The sequence below is a fragment of the Oryzias latipes genome, chromosome 6, assembly GCF_053564925.1.
Source record: "Oryzias latipes strain Hd-rR chromosome 6, Olatipes_Hd-rR_3.1".
Taxonomy (NCBI): Eukaryota; Metazoa; Chordata; class Actinopteri; order Beloniformes; family Adrianichthyidae; genus Oryzias; species Oryzias latipes.
Genome location: NC_136242.1, coordinates 20534528 through 20553559, shown reverse-complemented (window position 1 = coordinate 20553559; position 19032 = coordinate 20534528). Strand labels below are relative to the sequence as shown.

General features: G+C 39.6%; 2 protein-coding genes and 1 long non-coding RNA gene across 12 annotated transcripts; 1 reads left to right on the top strand and 2 right to left on the bottom strand.

Moving 5' to 3' along the window:
• Positions 1 to 519: 519 nt before the first annotated feature.
• LOC110016399 (uncharacterized) lies at positions 520 to 2529 on the top strand. 2 transcript variants are annotated; one of them, XR_013656416.1, is made up of 5 exons: positions 520 to 656; positions 835 to 877; positions 970 to 1063; positions 1173 to 1325; positions 1423 to 2529. It is a non-coding gene; the product is annotated as an uncharacterized LOC110016399 (long non-coding RNA). The 2 variants fall into 2 exon arrangements; XR_013656417.1 differs by having other exon boundaries at positions 574 to 656; positions 796 to 877.
• A 741-nt stretch (positions 2530 to 3270) lies between these two features.
• Positions 3271 to 7081, bottom strand: lactb (lactamase, beta). Of its 2 annotated transcripts, none has more exons than XM_011476119.4 (6): positions 6617 to 7081; positions 6457 to 6523; positions 4864 to 5054; positions 4467 to 4776; positions 4200 to 4365; positions 3271 to 4092 (listed from the first exon to the last, which is right to left on the bottom strand). In XM_011476119.4, the coding sequence occupies exons 1-6, from the start codon at positions 6938 to 6940 to the stop codon at positions 3573 to 3575; spliced, it is 1578 nt and encodes a 525-aa protein (XP_011474421.1). In that variant the 5' UTR covers positions 6941 to 7081; the 3' UTR covers positions 3271 to 3572. The 2 variants fall into 2 exon arrangements, with proteins under 2 accessions (XP_011474421.1, XP_004069693.1); XM_004069645.4 differs by having other exon boundaries at positions 6605 to 7048.
• A 949-nt stretch (positions 7082 to 8030) lies between these two features.
• Positions 8031 to 18666, bottom strand: tpm1 (tropomyosin 1 (alpha)). 8 transcript variants are annotated; one of them, XM_023955804.2, is made up of 10 exons: positions 18008 to 18666; positions 17313 to 17438; positions 13842 to 13975; positions 13252 to 13369; positions 12886 to 12956; positions 12134 to 12209; positions 11877 to 11939; positions 11723 to 11792; positions 11121 to 11199; positions 9678 to 10417 (listed from the first exon to the last, which is right to left on the bottom strand). In XM_023955804.2, the coding sequence occupies exons 1-10, from the start codon at positions 18119 to 18121 to the stop codon at positions 10414 to 10416; spliced, it is 855 nt and encodes a 284-aa protein (XP_023811572.1). In that variant the 5' UTR covers positions 18122 to 18666; the 3' UTR covers positions 9678 to 10413. The 8 variants fall into 8 exon arrangements, with proteins under 8 accessions (XP_023811575.1, XP_023811576.1, XP_023811570.2 ...); XM_023955806.2 differs by lacking the exon at positions 17313 to 17438 and adding an exon at positions 17631 to 17756 and having other exon boundaries at positions 18008 to 18377; XM_023955807.2 differs by lacking the exons at positions 9678 to 10417; positions 11121 to 11199 and adding an exon at positions 8031 to 8827 and having other exon boundaries at positions 18008 to 18602.
• Positions 18667 to 19032: the final 366 nt, after the last annotated feature.

Below are 19032 nucleotides of genomic sequence, written 5' to 3'. Positions count from 1 at the left end.
ATTTTGAAACAGCTCTGAGCTTTAAAGATCTGTAAACTCTTATGACCCAAGATAATATTTGAGCTAACCCTCTACACAGATAGTCCCAGGGATCCAGGTAAACAGAATGAATTGCTGTGGTAATAGAACCCAAATGTGACGTCTACTTATGTCTACGCCAGATCTTAAAAGGTTAAATGAAAAACATTTAGCTGGAAATCTGACCGCAACCTGTATGAAACTGAAACCCAGAAACCTTTAGTGAAATAATTTTAAAAATGACAATGAAGAACAAAACATAGCTAAACGGTGAGTTGAGCCACCGTTCAAAGGTATTTAGGAGGTCATGATGTTGCTGTACTGTCAAAGTTTCCCATGAGTTTGTTCCACATTTTTCCATGGCCTCAATTCATCACCATCTCACTAAAGCAAAATTACGCAAGGGCCATTTTACTTGAAATGACCTTTGACGACCTCTCACTTATTTGTGGAATGCTCAGAGACCTGCACACTTACAAATTACAATCAGAAACCAAAATTTGCAAACCAGACAAACGGCATTCTTACATTCTTCACACAAACACACCCACAAGACGAAGTCACCAGGAATAAAGGGCTTCATTGTGACTTACCTTGGATCTAGTGTGAACCACTGAGAGTTGGAACTGCATGAGCTGGTAAGACATATCTTATGGATTTGTTTAAAATATGCCTCATCAATATTTAACAATTCCTTAAAGAAAGATTACATTTAAAGAAATGTCATCGTTGAGCTGTTAGTACTTCTGACTGTTCTTTCTTTCTTTTTTTTTTAAGAACTATTTTCCATTGCTTTGTTTTTTTTTTCACCTTTAGCCTTGAAAGGAAGCAGGACAAATATTTGTACTTATGATGGCAGGTAACAATAAAACAAAAACTTTTATACTAAAATGTCCCTTAAAAAATCTTTACATTTATCAAAAAATTAAAGAATATGTTGCATCTCATTAGAACACGGTGAGCCTTGCAGTGGGCAGGAGGCCAGTTTCTGCATGAATGGGGCAACGTGCTACAAATTATCCTCTATGGATTCACTCTCATGCGTGTAAGTTTCACTTAAAAACATTCACAGAAAGATTTCTTTAAGGATAAAAAAAGGAACTTCTCTTTCTGCTGTTGGATGGATTACTTATTTTTCACTTCTTCCATTTTAGGTGTAATGTAAATTACAAAGGCAGCAGATGTGAACATTATCAGCTACTCACCCATTCTCCAACTGCAGAAAACGCAGGTTTAGTTGCAGCGTTGGTCATTCTTGTCATACTCATCTTAGTGGCGCTGGCGTTCATTATCTTCAAAGTATACAAGTAAGTAATTTGTGAGTTCCAGTGCTTCCGGAACATCTGTAAATACAAAAGTGTGATTTTAAAAAGCGGATAAACATAAGGGATTTTCTTTGCACAGGTTGGTGAAAGCAAAGAACTCCAGTGATTCCAGGCCTCAGCAAAAATATTGGGGAGTCAAACCCAGTGTTTGAACTTCTCTCACATTTTTTGGACTCCTTGTATGTTTATGTGTGCGAGAAAGCAAGAGAAAGGAATGTGTGACTCATTATGAAGCTAATATTACCAGTGAGTGTCAAGTTCTTTTTGAGCCCCAGTTAAAATGTGATATTATGAAGAGCAATAAAATGTCTTTTACATTTTACTCTTAATAAGCTGTAAAAAAAAGAACAGTACTTTTTGTGTACAATGAGATGCCGACAGATCATCGTATCCAATTATCATCATAAAGTTTTTAACCTTCTTAATCCACTGCTTATTTAAACTTTTACAGCATCTTGGCTGCTGTCTGAATTGTTTTCTGTGATGTCACTTACCAAAATACACTTTGCCATTGTATTTTTAAAACTTGATTCTGCAAAGCTGGAAAAGCAAGAAAATGCACGGCTAATTAGAGTGCTTCATTCAAGTATAATTAGACCATATGTCAAACCATTCACCAATTCTTTTAAGTCTAAAGATAACCCCACACAGTGAGTTTTAAAAAGGAAAATTATGCAATCACGTGACTGTTAAATTAACCTGCGTGGGAGACGGATAAAACTTGTTAGACAGCATAATTCAAAATGTTTATGTTTCTCCCACTATAAAACTTGTTATTGTAGAAACTAAAACTGGAGTGCTGACATTTTAAACACATAAAAAATGTGTATTTAAAATTACATAAAGAGATTAGAAAAGCCTGGGAGAAGCTTTTCAAATCTCTTTATTTGCCAATATCTTATAAAGTCAATATGCAGATTTTTAAAAAGGAACATGGAAAATATAGTGTTTCTCATAAAATGCTTTGTAGCATTGAACAGCAATGTTTCCTGTGACACAATCTTATTTTTTAGGTCTTTCTCTTCAAGATTAAAGAAATAAAGGGATTTTTAGAGTTATTTAATTTAGTTGTCTAATTTTAACATGATTTTCCTTTTGACAAATGTTCTGTAATTCTTTAAAGCACTTTAACTGTCCTGTGGATGAACTGTATTTTACAATTAAATTTAATTTATCTTATCTGTCACATTTAAAGTTTGGTTTCATTCATTAATTTATTAAAAATTTGTTGTTAAAATCAAGTTTGACCTTAAAACTCAACACAGGTGACTTCTTTGCTGTTGTCTCCATCTAGTAGCAGCAGAGATTCCTTACATGTTCCAGGGAAATATGAGTAAAGCTTCACCGTTCTTTGAACAAAACAGATTTCCTATTGTTAGAGGTGTACAAAATACTTTTAAAACAATAGTTAGTTAAATTGTATCTTCGACGCTTAATTCATAAAGCCTGTTGAAAATAATCGAATTCTTGAAATTTGACAATTTTTGGAGCGACATTGTCCTACTCACTTTAAATTGACAATAAAATGCTGAAAATGTTTCAGAAGCTTTAAAATACTTGCACATTCTTTTTATTTACAGGTGTCTCCCTGCAAATACAGGGGAATACTGTATATCCTCCTGAGACCAGGCCCAGTCATTTATGTCCTCTTTAATGGACATTTTGTTTACCTGTATATTTCTAAGGAATTAAGGGATACCTTTCCAAATCCTACTCTACTCTGTAGAGGACATCCTGGGCTTTCCAGTGATGTGATGAGTTTGCATGCTGGGAACTTTAAGTTTTACCTCTACCAAGATGGCTGCCATACCATTTACCTCATTTTATGGAAAGGTGAAAGGCAAGTCAAATATGATGTATCTATTCCTTTCTTTACCATGATAATTATATATATTCTTGGTCATAAACATGTTAGATCTGAAAAAAGTTTCATGTTTTCTGCTTTAAAACAGCAGGCGTTTAATGAATGTCAACTGTAGTGGACACCAGGACCATTTTAATGTATTTACATTAAAACGTGCATTTCGAAATTGGCATGTAGAAAAAATGTAAGTATGACACCTGCAAAATCACCTTTGCCGTTGAAAATGAGATACTTAGTTTACATAAAATTCCTCCATTTAAATATATTTAAATTATTTCCTGAAACACAAGACGGGTTTTTGAAAAAATGGCCTCAAAATGAATGTGTGTCAAACACTGAAATGTAAACTGGCACAATAAAAGACATTAATCTGTAGCGTTTCGTGCTTTGTCAAACTCCAGTGCAATTTTCAGGGCTGTAGTGTTCAGTCCCACAGACTGCATGTTGGTGACGATGGTGACCACGACTCCTCGGGGTGGGACGGGGTTCTGATCTGCCACCTCACTGGGCAACACTAGGAGGACGCTGCTGGCCCCCACAGCTGCTCCGGTGTGTGACACATAGTGCCTGCGCTTCCTGCACTGGCCATATTTCTGCAGCTTCTCCACTACGAGCCAGCCTTGTGCGTACAGTCCATCCTTGTCCCAGCCAGGCTCCGTCTTGTCAACAGGAGTCCACATCTCAATTGCAGCTTTGGGTTTAAGGAAGCCGGGAAGAAGGCCTTCAGCATCTTTAAGATGGGCCACTTGGTAGCTGTAGAGCAGGGCATTCCCAAACTGCAGCAGATCTCCCACTGTGGAGAGAAAACCACCACCTGCCCACTTGTAGGAATTGTCCACATAAGGGCTGTTCACAACACGTCCTTTTTTGTTGAGATGATAAAATCTAGAAGGAAGATTTTGAAGTTTTACATTAAAAAATATTCATAAGTGTCATAAAAGTAATTGTTGGAAAAAAAACCTTAAGGCTTTTAATTGAGGATGACACCTTACCTGGATCTGCGGTAAATAATGCGGTCGTTCTCATCAGGAGTTGTGTTGAGCATTCCCAGCTCACGGAACATGTTCATCATGACGTCTAGAAAATGCTGGCCAGCAGCACGCTCTATGACGGCACTGAGCAGCGTGAAGGCGTGGGTGGAGTAGAGAAACGTGCTCCCTGTGAGTTGAAAAACAATCGTTCTGTAAGAGGATTTTTTTTCTTTTTAAAGAGAAGCAAAGTGGAAAATTTCACAACTTTTTTTTTCTTTTTTCCTTTACCTGGTTCAAAAACCAGCGGGTCATCTTTAAACAGGTTAAGTGCTTGAGTGACACTTTCAAAGTTTTCTTTTAAGTAATATTCTTCATGCTCAAACTCTTTTTTCTTTTGAGCCTGAGCAGAATCTTTGCCTTTATGGCAGTGTTCTGTTGTTGCTTGTTCTTTGTGTTTCTCCATCTCATCTTCCTCTTTCACTGGTTTCCTCAGAGGTTCATTAGCTTTTGCCTTGCCTGCTTTGATTTTGTTGAAATCTTTCTCATAATGGCGGATACCACTGAGGTGTGACAACAACATACGAGGGGTTATAGTGACCTGAAAAAGAAAAGAAATGTATACACACATTCAAAAAAAAACATTGTTATTTAAAGCCGTATTTAGATAGAATTTTATTTGACGTACAACTTTTCCATCAAAGTGTTTTTGGGGAAACTCTGGGACGTATTCTTGGACAGGAACGTCCAGCTTCAGTTTGCCCTCTTGACACAAGTGTGCGGCAGCTGCAGTAGTGAAGGGTTTACTGATGCTGGCAATTCGCATCACCGTTTCTGGAGTGCATGGAACACGGTTCTCCAGATCAGCGTAACCGAGCCCTGAATCACAGGAAAAAAATAAAAAAATTATAATAGTGACCAAACTAATGAAGAGAGCGGAGAACAAATTTCGCACACCTAGGTGTGTGACAGATAGTGGGACTCTGACTTTAACTAAGCTTTGTCCTTAAATTTGCACTGATGTATCCCCACTTTCTGCCCACTGCCAGTAAATGTTACATCTACTTACAGAGTTTTAAACTGATAAACCTAACATGTGCTTATGACACAGTTTAATGTTATCTTCTCCTTTTGCTCTTTGAGCTTTGGGGAGATATCGGGAATAATGTGACTTATCTGTGAGATGGTAAAGTGCTCAACTGTAAAGGGCATCACGGTTTGATTTTAGGACCTCTTTGTCTCTGATGTGAATAATGTTTCACTATTTTGATTATGATTATTAAAAATATTTGTTGGAAGACTATACAGGATGTTTGCTCGTGTAAAGAGGGGGAATTTATAGAATGATGGCTCCTTTATGTGATTTCTAATGGAAGAAGAATCAGCATCAGTAATATGTAATCATTTGGAAAAAAAGCCATGCTCTTAATAAAACCTACCCTTGTGAATGAAGGTTTGAACTCTGAGTTTAATGTTTAACCGAGAAATTAGGTTTTTGTGGGTGAGCATTCTTTCTGCAAACATTTTTATTTTATTCCCTAAACCCTAAGCTTCAAAAAAGCACCAACAAAGAGTGCAACAACACGAAAGAACAGGAACAGGAGCAAAGAGAGCAGCTCTGTTTTGTAACCTCACAGCATCTCCACTCATGCGTCCACCCTTTGTGTTCAGACCATTGACTTCACTAAACACAGAAGCAGAATGGAGACCGACTCACTCTGCGCAGACGGAAAGAAAAAAGTGAAATGCTTGTGCCGCCTCTAGCAGTCTGTAGAAACTGGTAAAGCAAGACAGGTTTCCTAAGGTATGCCTTTTAGAGGACATGGAGACGGTTTGTATACAATCAACCATAACCAAGTAAAAAAGTTTGCTAAAGTACGACACCTATGAGGATGAAATGAAACAATGTTCGCCCTTTATGTCCCACTTCAATTCTTCGATGAGTCCAGCCCTGTGTATTGAATAAAGGATGCAAATGTCAAATTTACCTACTTAAGATAACCCTAAAATAAACCAGAATAACCTGTGGGGCAGGATAGAACACAGTTTTAGAGGTCAAACATGCAAACATTTTAAAAGAAACATTAGATCACATGTTTGGATGCAGATGCAGCACTGGATCCTGAGCCTTGAACGAAAACACTTATTCTGTGAAATTTGATAGATGTCATTGCTGCTGATTAACTGGTGGAGATGGAGATCTCTCCAGGAGCATAGATCTGCTCCTGCAAATGTTCTGCTATGATTCTGTCTGACTGTCTGGTCCATGGTCTCCACCAACCTTCACTCCAAACCTGAGATCCATCCACAGAAACCCCAACCACCAATCCAGGAGCTCCAACCTCACCCTGAAATCACAGACACATTATTAGAAAAACAGGTGGACGTGCACGTCACCACAACACAGACAAGTCAACAGTCAGTCCTACCTCTGTGCCTACCTTTATCCGCTCCAAAAGCTCTCTGCTGACCTTAATGGCGCCCCTGAACCGATCAGTGTCAGCAGGCTTTCCAACTGTTTGATCGCACGAGCCGTACTGGAGTCCCACAGCTAAAGCGATTCCAACACCGACCCCACAGATCATCCAAACCTTCGACTTTGACTGGTTTCTAAACAGCACCGATCGTCCAGCTACTAGAAGTCGTCTCTGTGTGAGAGTTACAACGTTTGCCTGCAGGCTCACGCGCGTTCCTAAACTGCAATCGAGAGGCAGTAAAGCTGAGCATCTGCCACAGAAACGACGCGATAAGAACAAGCGGGACATTTTGGGAAAATTGCTTTCGTTGTTTTTAATCGGTTGCTGCTGCTTCGACAATCAACTTCCTGTTTATGCCTCCGAGCAAGACCAAAATAGTCGAACCCAGATCCGTTCAACACGGGTTTTTGTCAGTGGAAGCTAAGCTATGCCAATAATAATAATAATTGTTATTATTGTTACACAATTAAAATGCCATATTTTTAAATCTGAGGGATTATGAAATTAGGTTTAGACTTATTGAGCGATATCAGTACTTAAATGTTGGCCTATTTTCTTACTAAAAAATTGAGTCCTGGGGCGGAGCTACAGCGGAACAAGAGGGGGCAGCTTTGCCCCCCAATTTTTGAGTCAATATAGTATCATTATTGACAAAGATTAAGAAATCACAAATACATTAATACAAGTGACACAGGGAATTTTATTTATAATAAATCTTGAGCCCCTAAATTTGTGTTGTGCATGCCGACCTATCCAGGCTTCCAGTCAGGTGTCATTTGCCACCCTTCTACCCCCCCCCCCCCCCCCCAAATGTTCTAGCTCCACCAATGCCTCAGTCAATAAAAATTACGTTATGTACAGAATTAAAGATTTTCACGTCTCTAGATAAATACTTTTTCTCACCTGTGACAAGCAGATAATATATTTTTATTTAATTTTAAACTCCCTTTAGCAAAAGGTAGTGCAGTTGAAGTTTATTTTAACCCTTGTGCTATCCTAGGCACTTTAACGTTGGGTCATCTAGACCCACTAGACAGTGCTCTGACCCTTTTTTCTGCAATGATTTGTGGTCTTCACTGGTGTCCATGAATTGCATGAAATCTTTCCACCTTTATCCACCTTTGCCATGGTAGGGAGAACACGTCAATGTAAGGGTGGGGTCATCTAAGATAGCACAAGGGTTACGTGTACTTGAGTGTAAAAATATCACTTTGAACATTTTAAGTTTACAGTATGTATATAGTATATAAAAAGTAAAGTATACTGCCTAATTTTTAATGATTATTAAGTTGTAAGTGATGTAATAAACAGTCATTTTTTCATGCAGGGTTTATTAGTTTAGCAATGCATAAAAAACTCTTAATGAGGACAAACAAAATTAGAAAACTTTCAAAACATGCTTTTATTAATATTCAGAATTTTTTTACAGTTCAGATATGAGGAACATTTGAAACCTCTAAATCACAACAAAGCTAAAACATTGCACAACCAATTGTCTGAAACGATAATAGACAAAATGTAGACAAGTAGAACCTTGGTTTAAAAGCACATTTAGACTCTGTTTACTGTCATGCACACAGCTGACACAGGAGCTCCAGTATACAGTACATGCTGGCAGGCACAGGCTTTTACAGTTGATGGTCGGTCTGATTTAACCAAGCCTATATGCACTGCAGTACAAGGAGTAACACTTTGTTCTTTGGTTTGTTTGTTAATGGAGGTGGAGTTTTGTGCATTAGATGAGCTTCAATGCAAAATACAGACAATGATTTTTGCACAATGGCACATGTCATTTTAGAAAAGGACATGTAAAAAAACAACCCAAAATGCAACTGCAAAGACTGCAAAAGGCAGACATAAAAATTGGCCTAAAACAAACATGGTGTCTCTCACATAAGGTTTCATAAAAGGAAATAGCTGGGCTTATAATTTAACTCACTAGCTGAGTTTCGCTAAAGGCAGGACCGTGCATCTTGGAATATTTTATCAGGTTGTCCTTTTCTTCCCATATTGTCAAAGGTACAAATAGGGTTTTATAGTAAGCAAGGTGCAAAAAAAAAACAATAAATGTGTGCAGGGTCAGGCTGTAACTTCACAAGTTATTCAGTTCCATTAGAGTCTGGTCCAACATCTGATGCATATCGATGTTCTCTTCTTTAGCTTGTGACAGTTTCTCTGTTAGAACACCAAATAAAGACATTTTAATCTTCTACAAGCATGCACACATGGGTCAGTTAGTCAGTTTTCATTAATAATCAAACTGGTTACATAAAAGTGGTCTTTGCTTAATTTTTAACTCAACCAGCAGACCACTGGCAACGGAGGATCAAAACACAATCATGTTATGCAAGCGATCATGCACAGTATCAGTCAATCTCTATAAAAACAATAATAATGCAAAAAAAAGGGTTGAGCATTTCCATCTGTTAGAGGTTAAAATGGTAAGGTGACACGTTAGCAGTTTTAAATTGGTAACCCTGAAATCAGCAGTAACAAAACATTTCTAGCCGTGCATAAGTATTAAAACTATTTGATATTTTTAGTCCATATTTAAAACCCTACACACTTGACTCATTGGGAGGTGATTTTTCCCCCCATGATGTTGACAGTCTTTAGGGGCCAGGAAGCAAAATGAAACACAAACAGGAAGTATAATCAGAGGAAAAAGGAGCTTGTTGTTCTAAAACTTACCTGCCCAAGAACAAATCTTGAAAATGAGTAATTTTTAAAGAATATTTGTTCTTGTTTTTCACTTGGAATAATGCTCCAAACATTGCAACATGATAAGTATTTGGTTGTAACCTGTCTCATTATTCTGTAGAATATAGGTTAAGCTTTGGCACTTAGTAATAAAAGAAAAAAGGTAAGTTTTCCAAGAACAAATCATGAAAAAACAAAGAATTTTGGGGGGAAAAGCTAAGCTTGATTTGTTATTCCAATGAGTATTTTAGAAACAATCTTTTAGTTCCAAATTTTTGGGTCTTAAATTGCATACATTGTTTAGGGAAAAAAAATACACTTGCAGTTTGCCATTGTGAATTTATTAATGCTGTTGACAAAATATGATCCATAATACAAAGCTCACTTGCTTTTAAAATCACTGACTGTCAAATTGTCCAGATTTCCCCAGAACCGAATGAGGCTCCTTAACTCAGACACGCTGTTCTGTCTTCAAACTACCACTTTGAACCAGTTTTCCAGATACCTATCCAGCACTAATCTCTAACATCCTTCCAGTTAGTTATCACTTTCTCAACACTACATGTCAAAGAGAGCATGCATGCTTCTTTCTCAAATACTTGGCTCAGCTTTCAGACAAGCACCTGTTGTTGCTCAAGGGTTTTCTGCCCAAAGCACTATTGATACACTTCTAATACCTCAACTCCATAGAACAATATGTGAAGATTGAAATGACATTAATTACAATTGGATACTTTGAGAAAGTATATGGGTATTAAGGCTGTCATGTGATGAATAAAATAAATACCAGTTATCATTAGCACCACTCTAAAATAAGAAGACACTGAAAAGAAAGTAAAAAGGGACAGAATAAGGAGATACAGCTTACACAGAAGGAAGGATGTTTATTTCTTACACAACGCAGAAAGTTTCTAGGACTCTGTACAAGTGATGGGATGCAACGGGCATGAGGAGGAAAGAAAGGCAAAGCACAGAGGGAAGGCAGAGTGGACAGAAGGTTGGAGAGAGCAGACAGACGCTGCTCAGCCCACAGGAGGCGTCTTTGATGAGGTGTAAACAAATTATCTGTGTGGAAGAGAAGAAGCACAGTAAACCAGGGGGCATCGGTGAGGGAGCTATAAAGATATGAGATGAGCACCGCAACACACCATAATCCAATGCATCATGAAAAATGCATTGTGAAGGGTAAACATGATTTGGAGGAAGGAAAGTGCAGGACTGCTTCTTTTATCTCCCACATAAAAATGACTTGCGGAAAAGAAGTTTAGCAAAACTGGGGGCCCAACCTCAGAGATGCTAAACTACAACTGGTGTCATGACAAAATGAATCCCCACAACAAAGGGCCTTTCTTCTGGACAGAAGTAGACCAGATTAGTAGAGGACTTGTATGAGAATTTCTATAAATCTATAGTGATTGGATCATTGATTGATTAACATGCCTCCTTCATGCATTTTAATTGGATCACTTTTGCGATAAAATGTTAAGCCCATGTCTTCATGCCTAACCTCAGTGCTTCCACATATAGATAACACTGATCCAAGTAGTGACGCGTCTCAGGGGTATGAGAAGAACCAAGTCAAACAGTTACATCCGACATTCATGTTTGTTTTTCAAACATCAAATGTCTTCAGAAATGATGTGACAAGGCGGATGGATGCAACGTCTGAGTTTAACAAGCTGTAGTAGAGACAATGGAGGGGAGGGCAGGGGGACGTCACAGAGGAGGCTGATGACGACACAGACAGGTGCAGCGGGAGGAAAGTTACATGGAAGTCATGTCGTTGAGGGCGTGGTCCAGCTCCTCGCTGATGGCCTTGTACTTCAGTTTCTGGGAATACAACTCATCTATTGGTGTGCCAGAGGTGTAGGGAAGGGAGGTGCGGTGACGGAGAGGGCAAAGTGGGTGGAGCGAGTAACGAGGAGGTGAAAGGGGAGGCATCCATAAACATTTGCAGGAGAAAGAGGAAGAGAAGACAGAAAAGTTGAAAACAAAGCTGAGTGGGAAACAAAGTTTCAGTGGGATTTTTTTTTATATCAAAGGACAGAATAAAAGAAAAGTGCCACAAATGTTTGTGCAAATTCCTCAGCACAGTCAGGAATCTGCCATGTGTGTTTGGTCTTTATCTCTTCCTCTGCTTGAGGAATGAGTCAACACCTAACCCTACTGTTAGCAAATAAAACTGTTCTTTTTTGCTTCCCAAATAATCAAAGGATTTAATGAAATCACCAAAACAGAAATGAATCTGTTAAAAAAAGGACTAAGCTTAAGTGAGACCTTTGAAAAAAACAGAGTACTCACCAGAAAACAAAGGCTGACAAAATATATTTTTTTAAATTAAAGCGCAAAGAGAGAACACCAATGACGTACCTTCCAAGTCATCAATGGTCTTCTCAAGCTTGGCTACTGATCTCTCAGCGAACTCAGCGCGAGTCTCAGCCTGCAGGACACAAACAGATCTAAGTCCAACACTGGAACTGTATTAGAGCAGCATCAGACCCTGGAATCCAAAAGATGCCCGTACCTCCTTCAGCTTGTCAGTGAGGACTTTGATCTCCTCCTCATATTTGTCCTCCTTCAGTGAGTACTGTGGGACAAAAAAAACACAATGACAAGGTGTCACAAACACTCCCTGACAGCGCCAAATTCAATTCTAGGAATTTTAATGGACAAAAACCTAAAACAAAAATTGACAATTTGATAATTTCGGTTTTTCCATCAAATCCTCCAGGAAGAAGGAGGAATTGAACAGCATGCGGAGGCCCGGAAAGCCCCACGTACCTTCTCAGCCTGGGCCTCCAGTGACTTCAGGTTGTTGGTCACAGTTTTCAACTCTTCCTCAAGCTCAGAGCATTTGCTGGTGTTTTAGACAAGAGGAAGAGGTTGCCAAGGACACCCAGAAGGGCAATGGGAGGGGCAACAAGGACGGATAAGCAGATACAGATCCAAAGGATGATGGATGGTGAGAAAGAGGGAGAGGAAACAAAATAGATAATAACTACCAGGAATGAACAAGAAGGAAGGCCCGACATCTCTAAAGGTACCTTAACAGAGCAGGAAAGTGACGGCAAACTATAATTTAGGGGTTGATTTAACATTCAAATATGGAATTGTTGCACAGCGCCAAGCAACGTCAGGCAGGATATCATTGGAATACAAGAGGGAAAGAAGCCAGCAGGAGAAGTAAAGAAGAGGCAGCAGAACTAAGAATCACAACAGCTTCTAAAAAGAGTGTGTTAGTTTTGCTTTAGTACCTGGGTAACCGTGGAGCTTAGTGATTTCAGGCTTTGCTCCAAAACTCTTAGCTCCTCCTCCACTCTCCGAGCGCGCCTGTTAGTGGGCGGGGCACGCGTGTGCAAGCCAAAAACCATTCAAATCGTGGTGAGCATGCAAATAATCAGCACAAAAAGTAAGAACACACGGTCCGCTGTTTACACGGAAACAGTAATGTGCTCTGTGTGTTAGTGTGCAGAGCTGAAATTTGTTTCATGCACGTGTGGGTGCTGATTTAGAAAAAAGCTGAAACCTCTTACCCCTCTGATAGCTCAGCGCGCTCCTCTGTGCGCTCCAGGTCACTCTCAATGATGACCAGTTTACGAGCCACCTTTAGGTGAAGCACACCACGTGTTAAACAACAACTCGCACAACGTTTAGTGTTAATATTTATGACCCGCTCTTTCACCTACATTTACAGTTACAGAACATATTGTACAGTTTGTTTGCCTAAAGTTATGTGTGAAGACTGAGTATGGACAAAAGTATGTGTAGAAACTTGTTCTGAAAGTAAAAACTTAAAACTGCATGACATAAGAAAGAGAAAGTTCTTAGAAAATGGAATTGTAAGTCATGGAGATGCAGATTCCCCATCAGCAATTCTTGCTGGCGGCTAAAAAACTCGCCTCCTCATATTTGCGGTCGGCCTCCTCAGCGATGTGTTTGGCCTCTTTCAGCTGGATCTCCTGGATCTCCATCTTCTCCTCATCCTTCATGGCCCTGTTTTCAATGACCTTCATGCCTCTGTGGAAACAGACAGTCAGGGAATTTTAGGAATTGTGTGTTTGAATCCTGTGCACTTGTGACATTCTCCTCCAAGTAAAAAAAAAAGTAAAGCAAAAAAAAAAGAAATTCAGCTGCAGAGCAGCACAAGTGAAGAGTTACGTTCATTTTGCCTTAAGGGTGCATGAGTCAGAGATCATTTGTGTTTACCACTAGGTCTCACCCAAGGCAGGGAAAAATGTTAAATATTCAGTCAACTCAAACTCAGAGTTCCACTACTTTAAAAAAGATGGCATAATATTTGAAGACTGACTGCCTAAAGGTTAGCTTTAACCCAGATTAGGACCAACGATAACCAATCTGAACACAAGGAGGAGGAAAACTTGATCTCCAGAGATTGTTTTTTATTCATTTAAAAAAGCAAAAAAAGGTTGAGAGCCTATGTTGCAGTATAGGCCATAAGGAAAAAGAATAATACATAAAAACCTCCCACCTCTCACTCTCATCAGCAGCTTTCTCAGCCTCCTCCAGCTTTGTCAAGGCAGTGGCCAGACGCTCCTGAGCACGATCCAACTCCTCCTCAACCAGCTGGATACGTCTGTTAAGGGAAGCGACGTCACTTTCAGCCTAGGGAGAGAAAAGTTAAAAATGAGGAGACTTAAGAAATTCTTTCACACACAATCTGCCTAAAAAGGCAAGCAGGAAATGTAACTATTTGAGCCAGTGTTTTAGGCTTGGTGGGACAATGTAATCCTGCATTTTTTTTACACTCTTAATAAACTTGGGTCATTTCTTCTTGGGTTATTCCTCTTGGGACATGTTTTTGGAACATTTTTTTTTTTTTTTTTTTTAGTTATAGTGGTTTCCTTTTAACACAAATAACTATTCTTTGCTTGAGTTAAAATAACCCACTTTGGGTTATTTTTAGCTATGGAGTTTTTAGTGTGTTATTAGTTCTATGTCACTAATTCTATGGCACAATTTCTCATGTACACCCCCCACCCCCCCATATTTCAGGCGCTGGTGCACCATACACTGCAGGATCATTTGTTTAGGTGCACAAAATGATCTTGCACTCATGTAGTGTTGGAAGATTTGTTGTTGTTCTGACATTCATGTGTGCATTCTGAGTCAGACAGGTATTTTTCTGATCCTTCTAACAGCACATGAACGCAGCATTTCTTTAAGTTTGCCCTTCTGACAAATTTTAGGACATTTTGTGGCCCACAAGTCAAAGTGGTTAAAGACATCCAAAAGCAGTCATGCACATGTAACTGTATAACAGCTCTTAGAAATGTTGCTTTCAAAGCAGGAGTTCATGTAGGCCAGTTCACATGAAATAGGTAATGTGTTTATTGCTAAAAAGTTTGAAGCATTTTGGATTATCCAAACTTTTAAACAAGTTTATTTTTCTAAATTCAGCTAAAGGAGGACTAATGTCAATTTAGTTGGTGGGTACTTTTCATTTTAGTTCAAAAAATGTCTGCTCATGATTTTCAAAACTGTTTCAGCACCTGAATGCTGAAGTAGAAAGGAGTGAAAATACCACAGGAAACTTCTATTTACTGCTACTTAATGCCACTTCTGCTTTCTGTTGTGTGCTCAGCAGGTGGGTAACTACCATAAAAAAATCTGCATTGAGCAGAAAACAGCAGCGTTTTCTAGCTCATTCTGTTATCTGCAGAATGCTGAAAAGTATGCACAGGACAAAGTGCATTTTCACCTGTTCTGTGACACACTTAAAGCAAACTTTTCAGAAGCGGCATACTTTTTTTCCGCTCTGCTACGCGCTCTTGTCTTTTGCAGCTCTGAAAAACGACTGTCCTTATAAGGACAAAGCACAAAAGCTTGACAGCACACACTTAGAACCGAAAATGTTGCCACATTTTACCTCCCACTTCCTGGTGTTTCAAAATTGGATTTAAAAAAAAGTGACATGTTTGACTTGGTGCTACGTTGACCGCAAACCCCGAATTTCGTAGAGCGGGTTGACGGAGAGACCGTTACGAGCATCATCATTGAGGAGATGAGGCAACACCGCGGTCCAACCCATTAGTACTGAACCGCTCCACCGTCAGCGGCCTAAAACCATCAACAACAGACTCGGTTCGAAGCAGCCGGCTGTCAAAACCCATAAGAAACTAAGGCGACACCCGGTAAAGCTCGGATTTCCGAGCTGTGGTGCGTTTGGAAAGAAAATGTCACCTGCTGTCGCTCCGTCTAATCATACAAACAAGCGCGTAAATCACGTTTTTTCATACATATTAAGGGTAATGAATCACGCTTACATGTTCCCTGGCTTTTCTGTACTCAAGCAGCTCCTTCTGTAACCTCTCGGCTCTTTCTTCAGCTCCGTCCGCCTGCTCTTGTAAAGATCTGATCTTTCGTTTGACTGCATCCACCGAACTAACTCCAGCCATCGTGTATAACAATATACTAAATATAAATATATATATAAAAAACACACACACTGAGCTGCCGTCTATTTCTGAGAATTTGAAAGGAAGAAACGGAATGACGTCCTTGATGGTGCAGAAAGCTGCGCGTTCAGATTTGACAGTGCACGCTTTCTGGAGACGCGCTGAGCATTGCCAGTTTTTTCTTTTTTTAATCCAGGAAGTGCAGCAGATTTCACCTAAAACTATAAAAGTATGCATTTCAGAAACAGTTATTACTGACATTTTTAAAACCTTGACCTTCTGTAACATAAAATAATAAAATTAAAGGAGAGTAAATTGATTAAATGCAACAATGCTACTTATTTTTAAACCCACCCAGTTTGTGCTAAATTAACTCAAAAGAGCAATATTGCTCTCTGCTGGTCAACACCCAGTATTACACTTTTTTTCCCAAACAGCTGACATCCTCACTGAACCTTCTAATTACATGCTGCGAGTTTGAAACCACATCCAAATGTATGAAAAGTACCACGCAATAAAAACAACAATTAAACATTGTAATTTCTGTATATATCAACCTAAAACGGCGGATTTGATTTTATAAGCCTCTTAAGAATTAAAGACTTCTCAAGTAAACTTAAACTCACAGGACTTGGACTCTGACAGACTTTGGCCCGACAACATCTTTGTAATCCAATTAAGAGATTATTACAACGGGTTTTCCCCCTATAGAGACACACTGCAACCTGATTGACTTTTGGAGTAAACATCTCCGTTTCAATGCAATACAACTCATAATCCCACATGTTGTCATAAATTGGACTCCTATTCAGATTTTCTCCCCACCCTTTAAAAGCTAAAATTAAAATTCTTTACATAGTCCGCTAGGCCACATCCAAACGTGGGAAACCCTCAATGCTTACATTTTTTAGTTGTTTCTTTTACTGTCTTTTTTTTTTAAAGAAAGCTTTTTGACGCATCGTGATAGGAAACTATTATTCTTTCCCTGTGGGAGAAAAAGCGCAGCGCGCTAATGTGAGCTCTAACTTGACCATATAAAGGAGTGGGCTATATTTATCCTGGCGCTGACTGTCGGAGTTCTGAGGAAGTAGCCACATTATTAGACTGTACCAGCTATAGGATACAGATATACTAAAGATCCCCGATCTTTAGTTTGTGCAGGCCTGAAGGAGGACAAAAGTTAAATAATTGGGCGGTGGATACAGAAAATATTCTGAGTTATTTGGGTTATTACATTTTAACCATGACTTTCTTATAGTGCTGGACTGTGAGTGATTGTGCATGTGACTTTAAATAACACGAAACGACAGTTTAATAGTAACTCTAGCATAATTTTATATTTATTTAGGATAAAGCGTGTTTTTTTGTGAGTCGCAATGCTTTAAATACACACTTTATCCTAAAAAGGGCTGATAAAGCCAGCTTCAGTTGTCTAAATCTATTTCTATGGTGTGAAACTGTCGTTTCTCTGACAGATGAGAGGGTGAAAAGGTCAGGCAGCGTGATGGAAGGAGGGTGCCACGGTGAATCCCATCCATACTCACGTCGGTGGCTTTCTTCTCAGCCAGCTCAAGTTTCTCCTGGGCATCTTTAAGAGCCTCGGAGTACTTGTCCAGCTCATCTTCTGTTCCTTTTAGCTTCTTCTGCAGGGCCACCAAGTCGTCCTCCAGCTGGTTTTTGTGTCAGGATAGTTTCAGGGTGTGTGTGTGGGCGGGGGGTGATCAGCAGGAAGATGGGAGTGGCGTGAGCGCGCGCGGAGGCGCAAGTGCGCGTTTGGAGCAGAGACGCAGAGGACAGGACAGGGGAAAGACAGAAAGAAGAAAGGAGTTAAAGAAGCTCATGCACTTTAGACAGTCAGATACCTTGGTTGCAGTCTCCTCTGCACTCAGCAGCTTTTCCTCAGCAGTTTGGAGCTCCTCAAACACTTTATCTCGCTCGTCTTCTGTAGTGCGCAATTTCTTTTCCATCTCTCTTATATCGTCCTCTAACTACACGTGCATGCAAAAGAGTTCAAACGAAAAACATTTAAACGTAGTTTTCCATAACTTTTCGCATCTTTTTCTTTATTTTCATCACCAGTCATTCAAACTGCTGGGTCGGATTAGCTTCCAAAATAAACAGAATAATGCATGTTTAATATGGGTTATCCAAGAAAATAAATAATCCACATTTGGAAGTCAATCCACTTAAGTTTATACTTTTTACATTTCCGTCAAAGAAAAACGAAAGAACTGCAGACCTGTTTGCTTCTGTCCTCTGCTGCTTTCTTGTCTGACTCAGCCTGCTCAGCTCTGTCCAAGGCATTCTCCTTGTCGAGCTTGAGCATCTGCATCTTCTTCTTGATGGCATCCATGGTCGCTTATTTGCTGTTTAGCAGCACCAACTAAAACGTCCAAGAGGGAGGAGAGGAAGAGGAGCAGGTCCGGGGCGTCTGTGCCGCAGTGAAGGCTGGGCTGGAGTGCGAGCTCCGTCTGGCTCTGCCCTGTCAAATATGTCCTTTCAAGGGGAGGAGGGGAGACTTGGATTCCTGTGGACATCCAATACCTTCTGGAAGGAGGCGTGTATGGGTGCTCGCCTGGTTTTTTTAAGGAGTTGCTTCAGGATTCGCAGTTCCCAAACATTTAGACTTTGATGCTCCTTTATATGGGGTCTGTCAATCCTCCCACCTTAAAGCTTTAAAGTACTGCACTAACAGTTTGAGCAAACTTTTCACCAACTTTTGTTTGATGGGAACTGGGCTTCTTCTTGAAAGAGAATGGAGGTGTGAATCTTGATTCACAGCTCCATTTCACTCCACTTCACTCAGAGCTTTGGAGGCTGTTCAGCATGAATGTGCACCCTCTCAACTGAGCAACACAGTTTAGTGTCTTGAGAACAATTTAGAAGTGGGGAACAACTGTAAACATAGCACTTTGCCAAACCTCTACAAGTAGACAGTCAACCTCAGGGATATTTAAATACTAGAAAATAGTTGTGGAACCCATAAAGTATCCATATATTGTGCCTCACTTTTAGTAATAAAGCGTCCCAGGTCAACTTTGCTACTTTCCCCGATGACAGCTGGAATATGACCAATTTATGGCTCTGTGTAGAATTGAAGACTTAGGTTACAGCGTAGCGGAGGACCCTTTATTGCATAAACCAACACCACAAGTAAGCGACATTGCAGTTTCAGCAGCATGACAACTATTGAAACTGTATGGCTGCATTGGACACTGCTAAAGACACTGGACAAAGAATGACCAAAATCCTCTTTGAGACAGA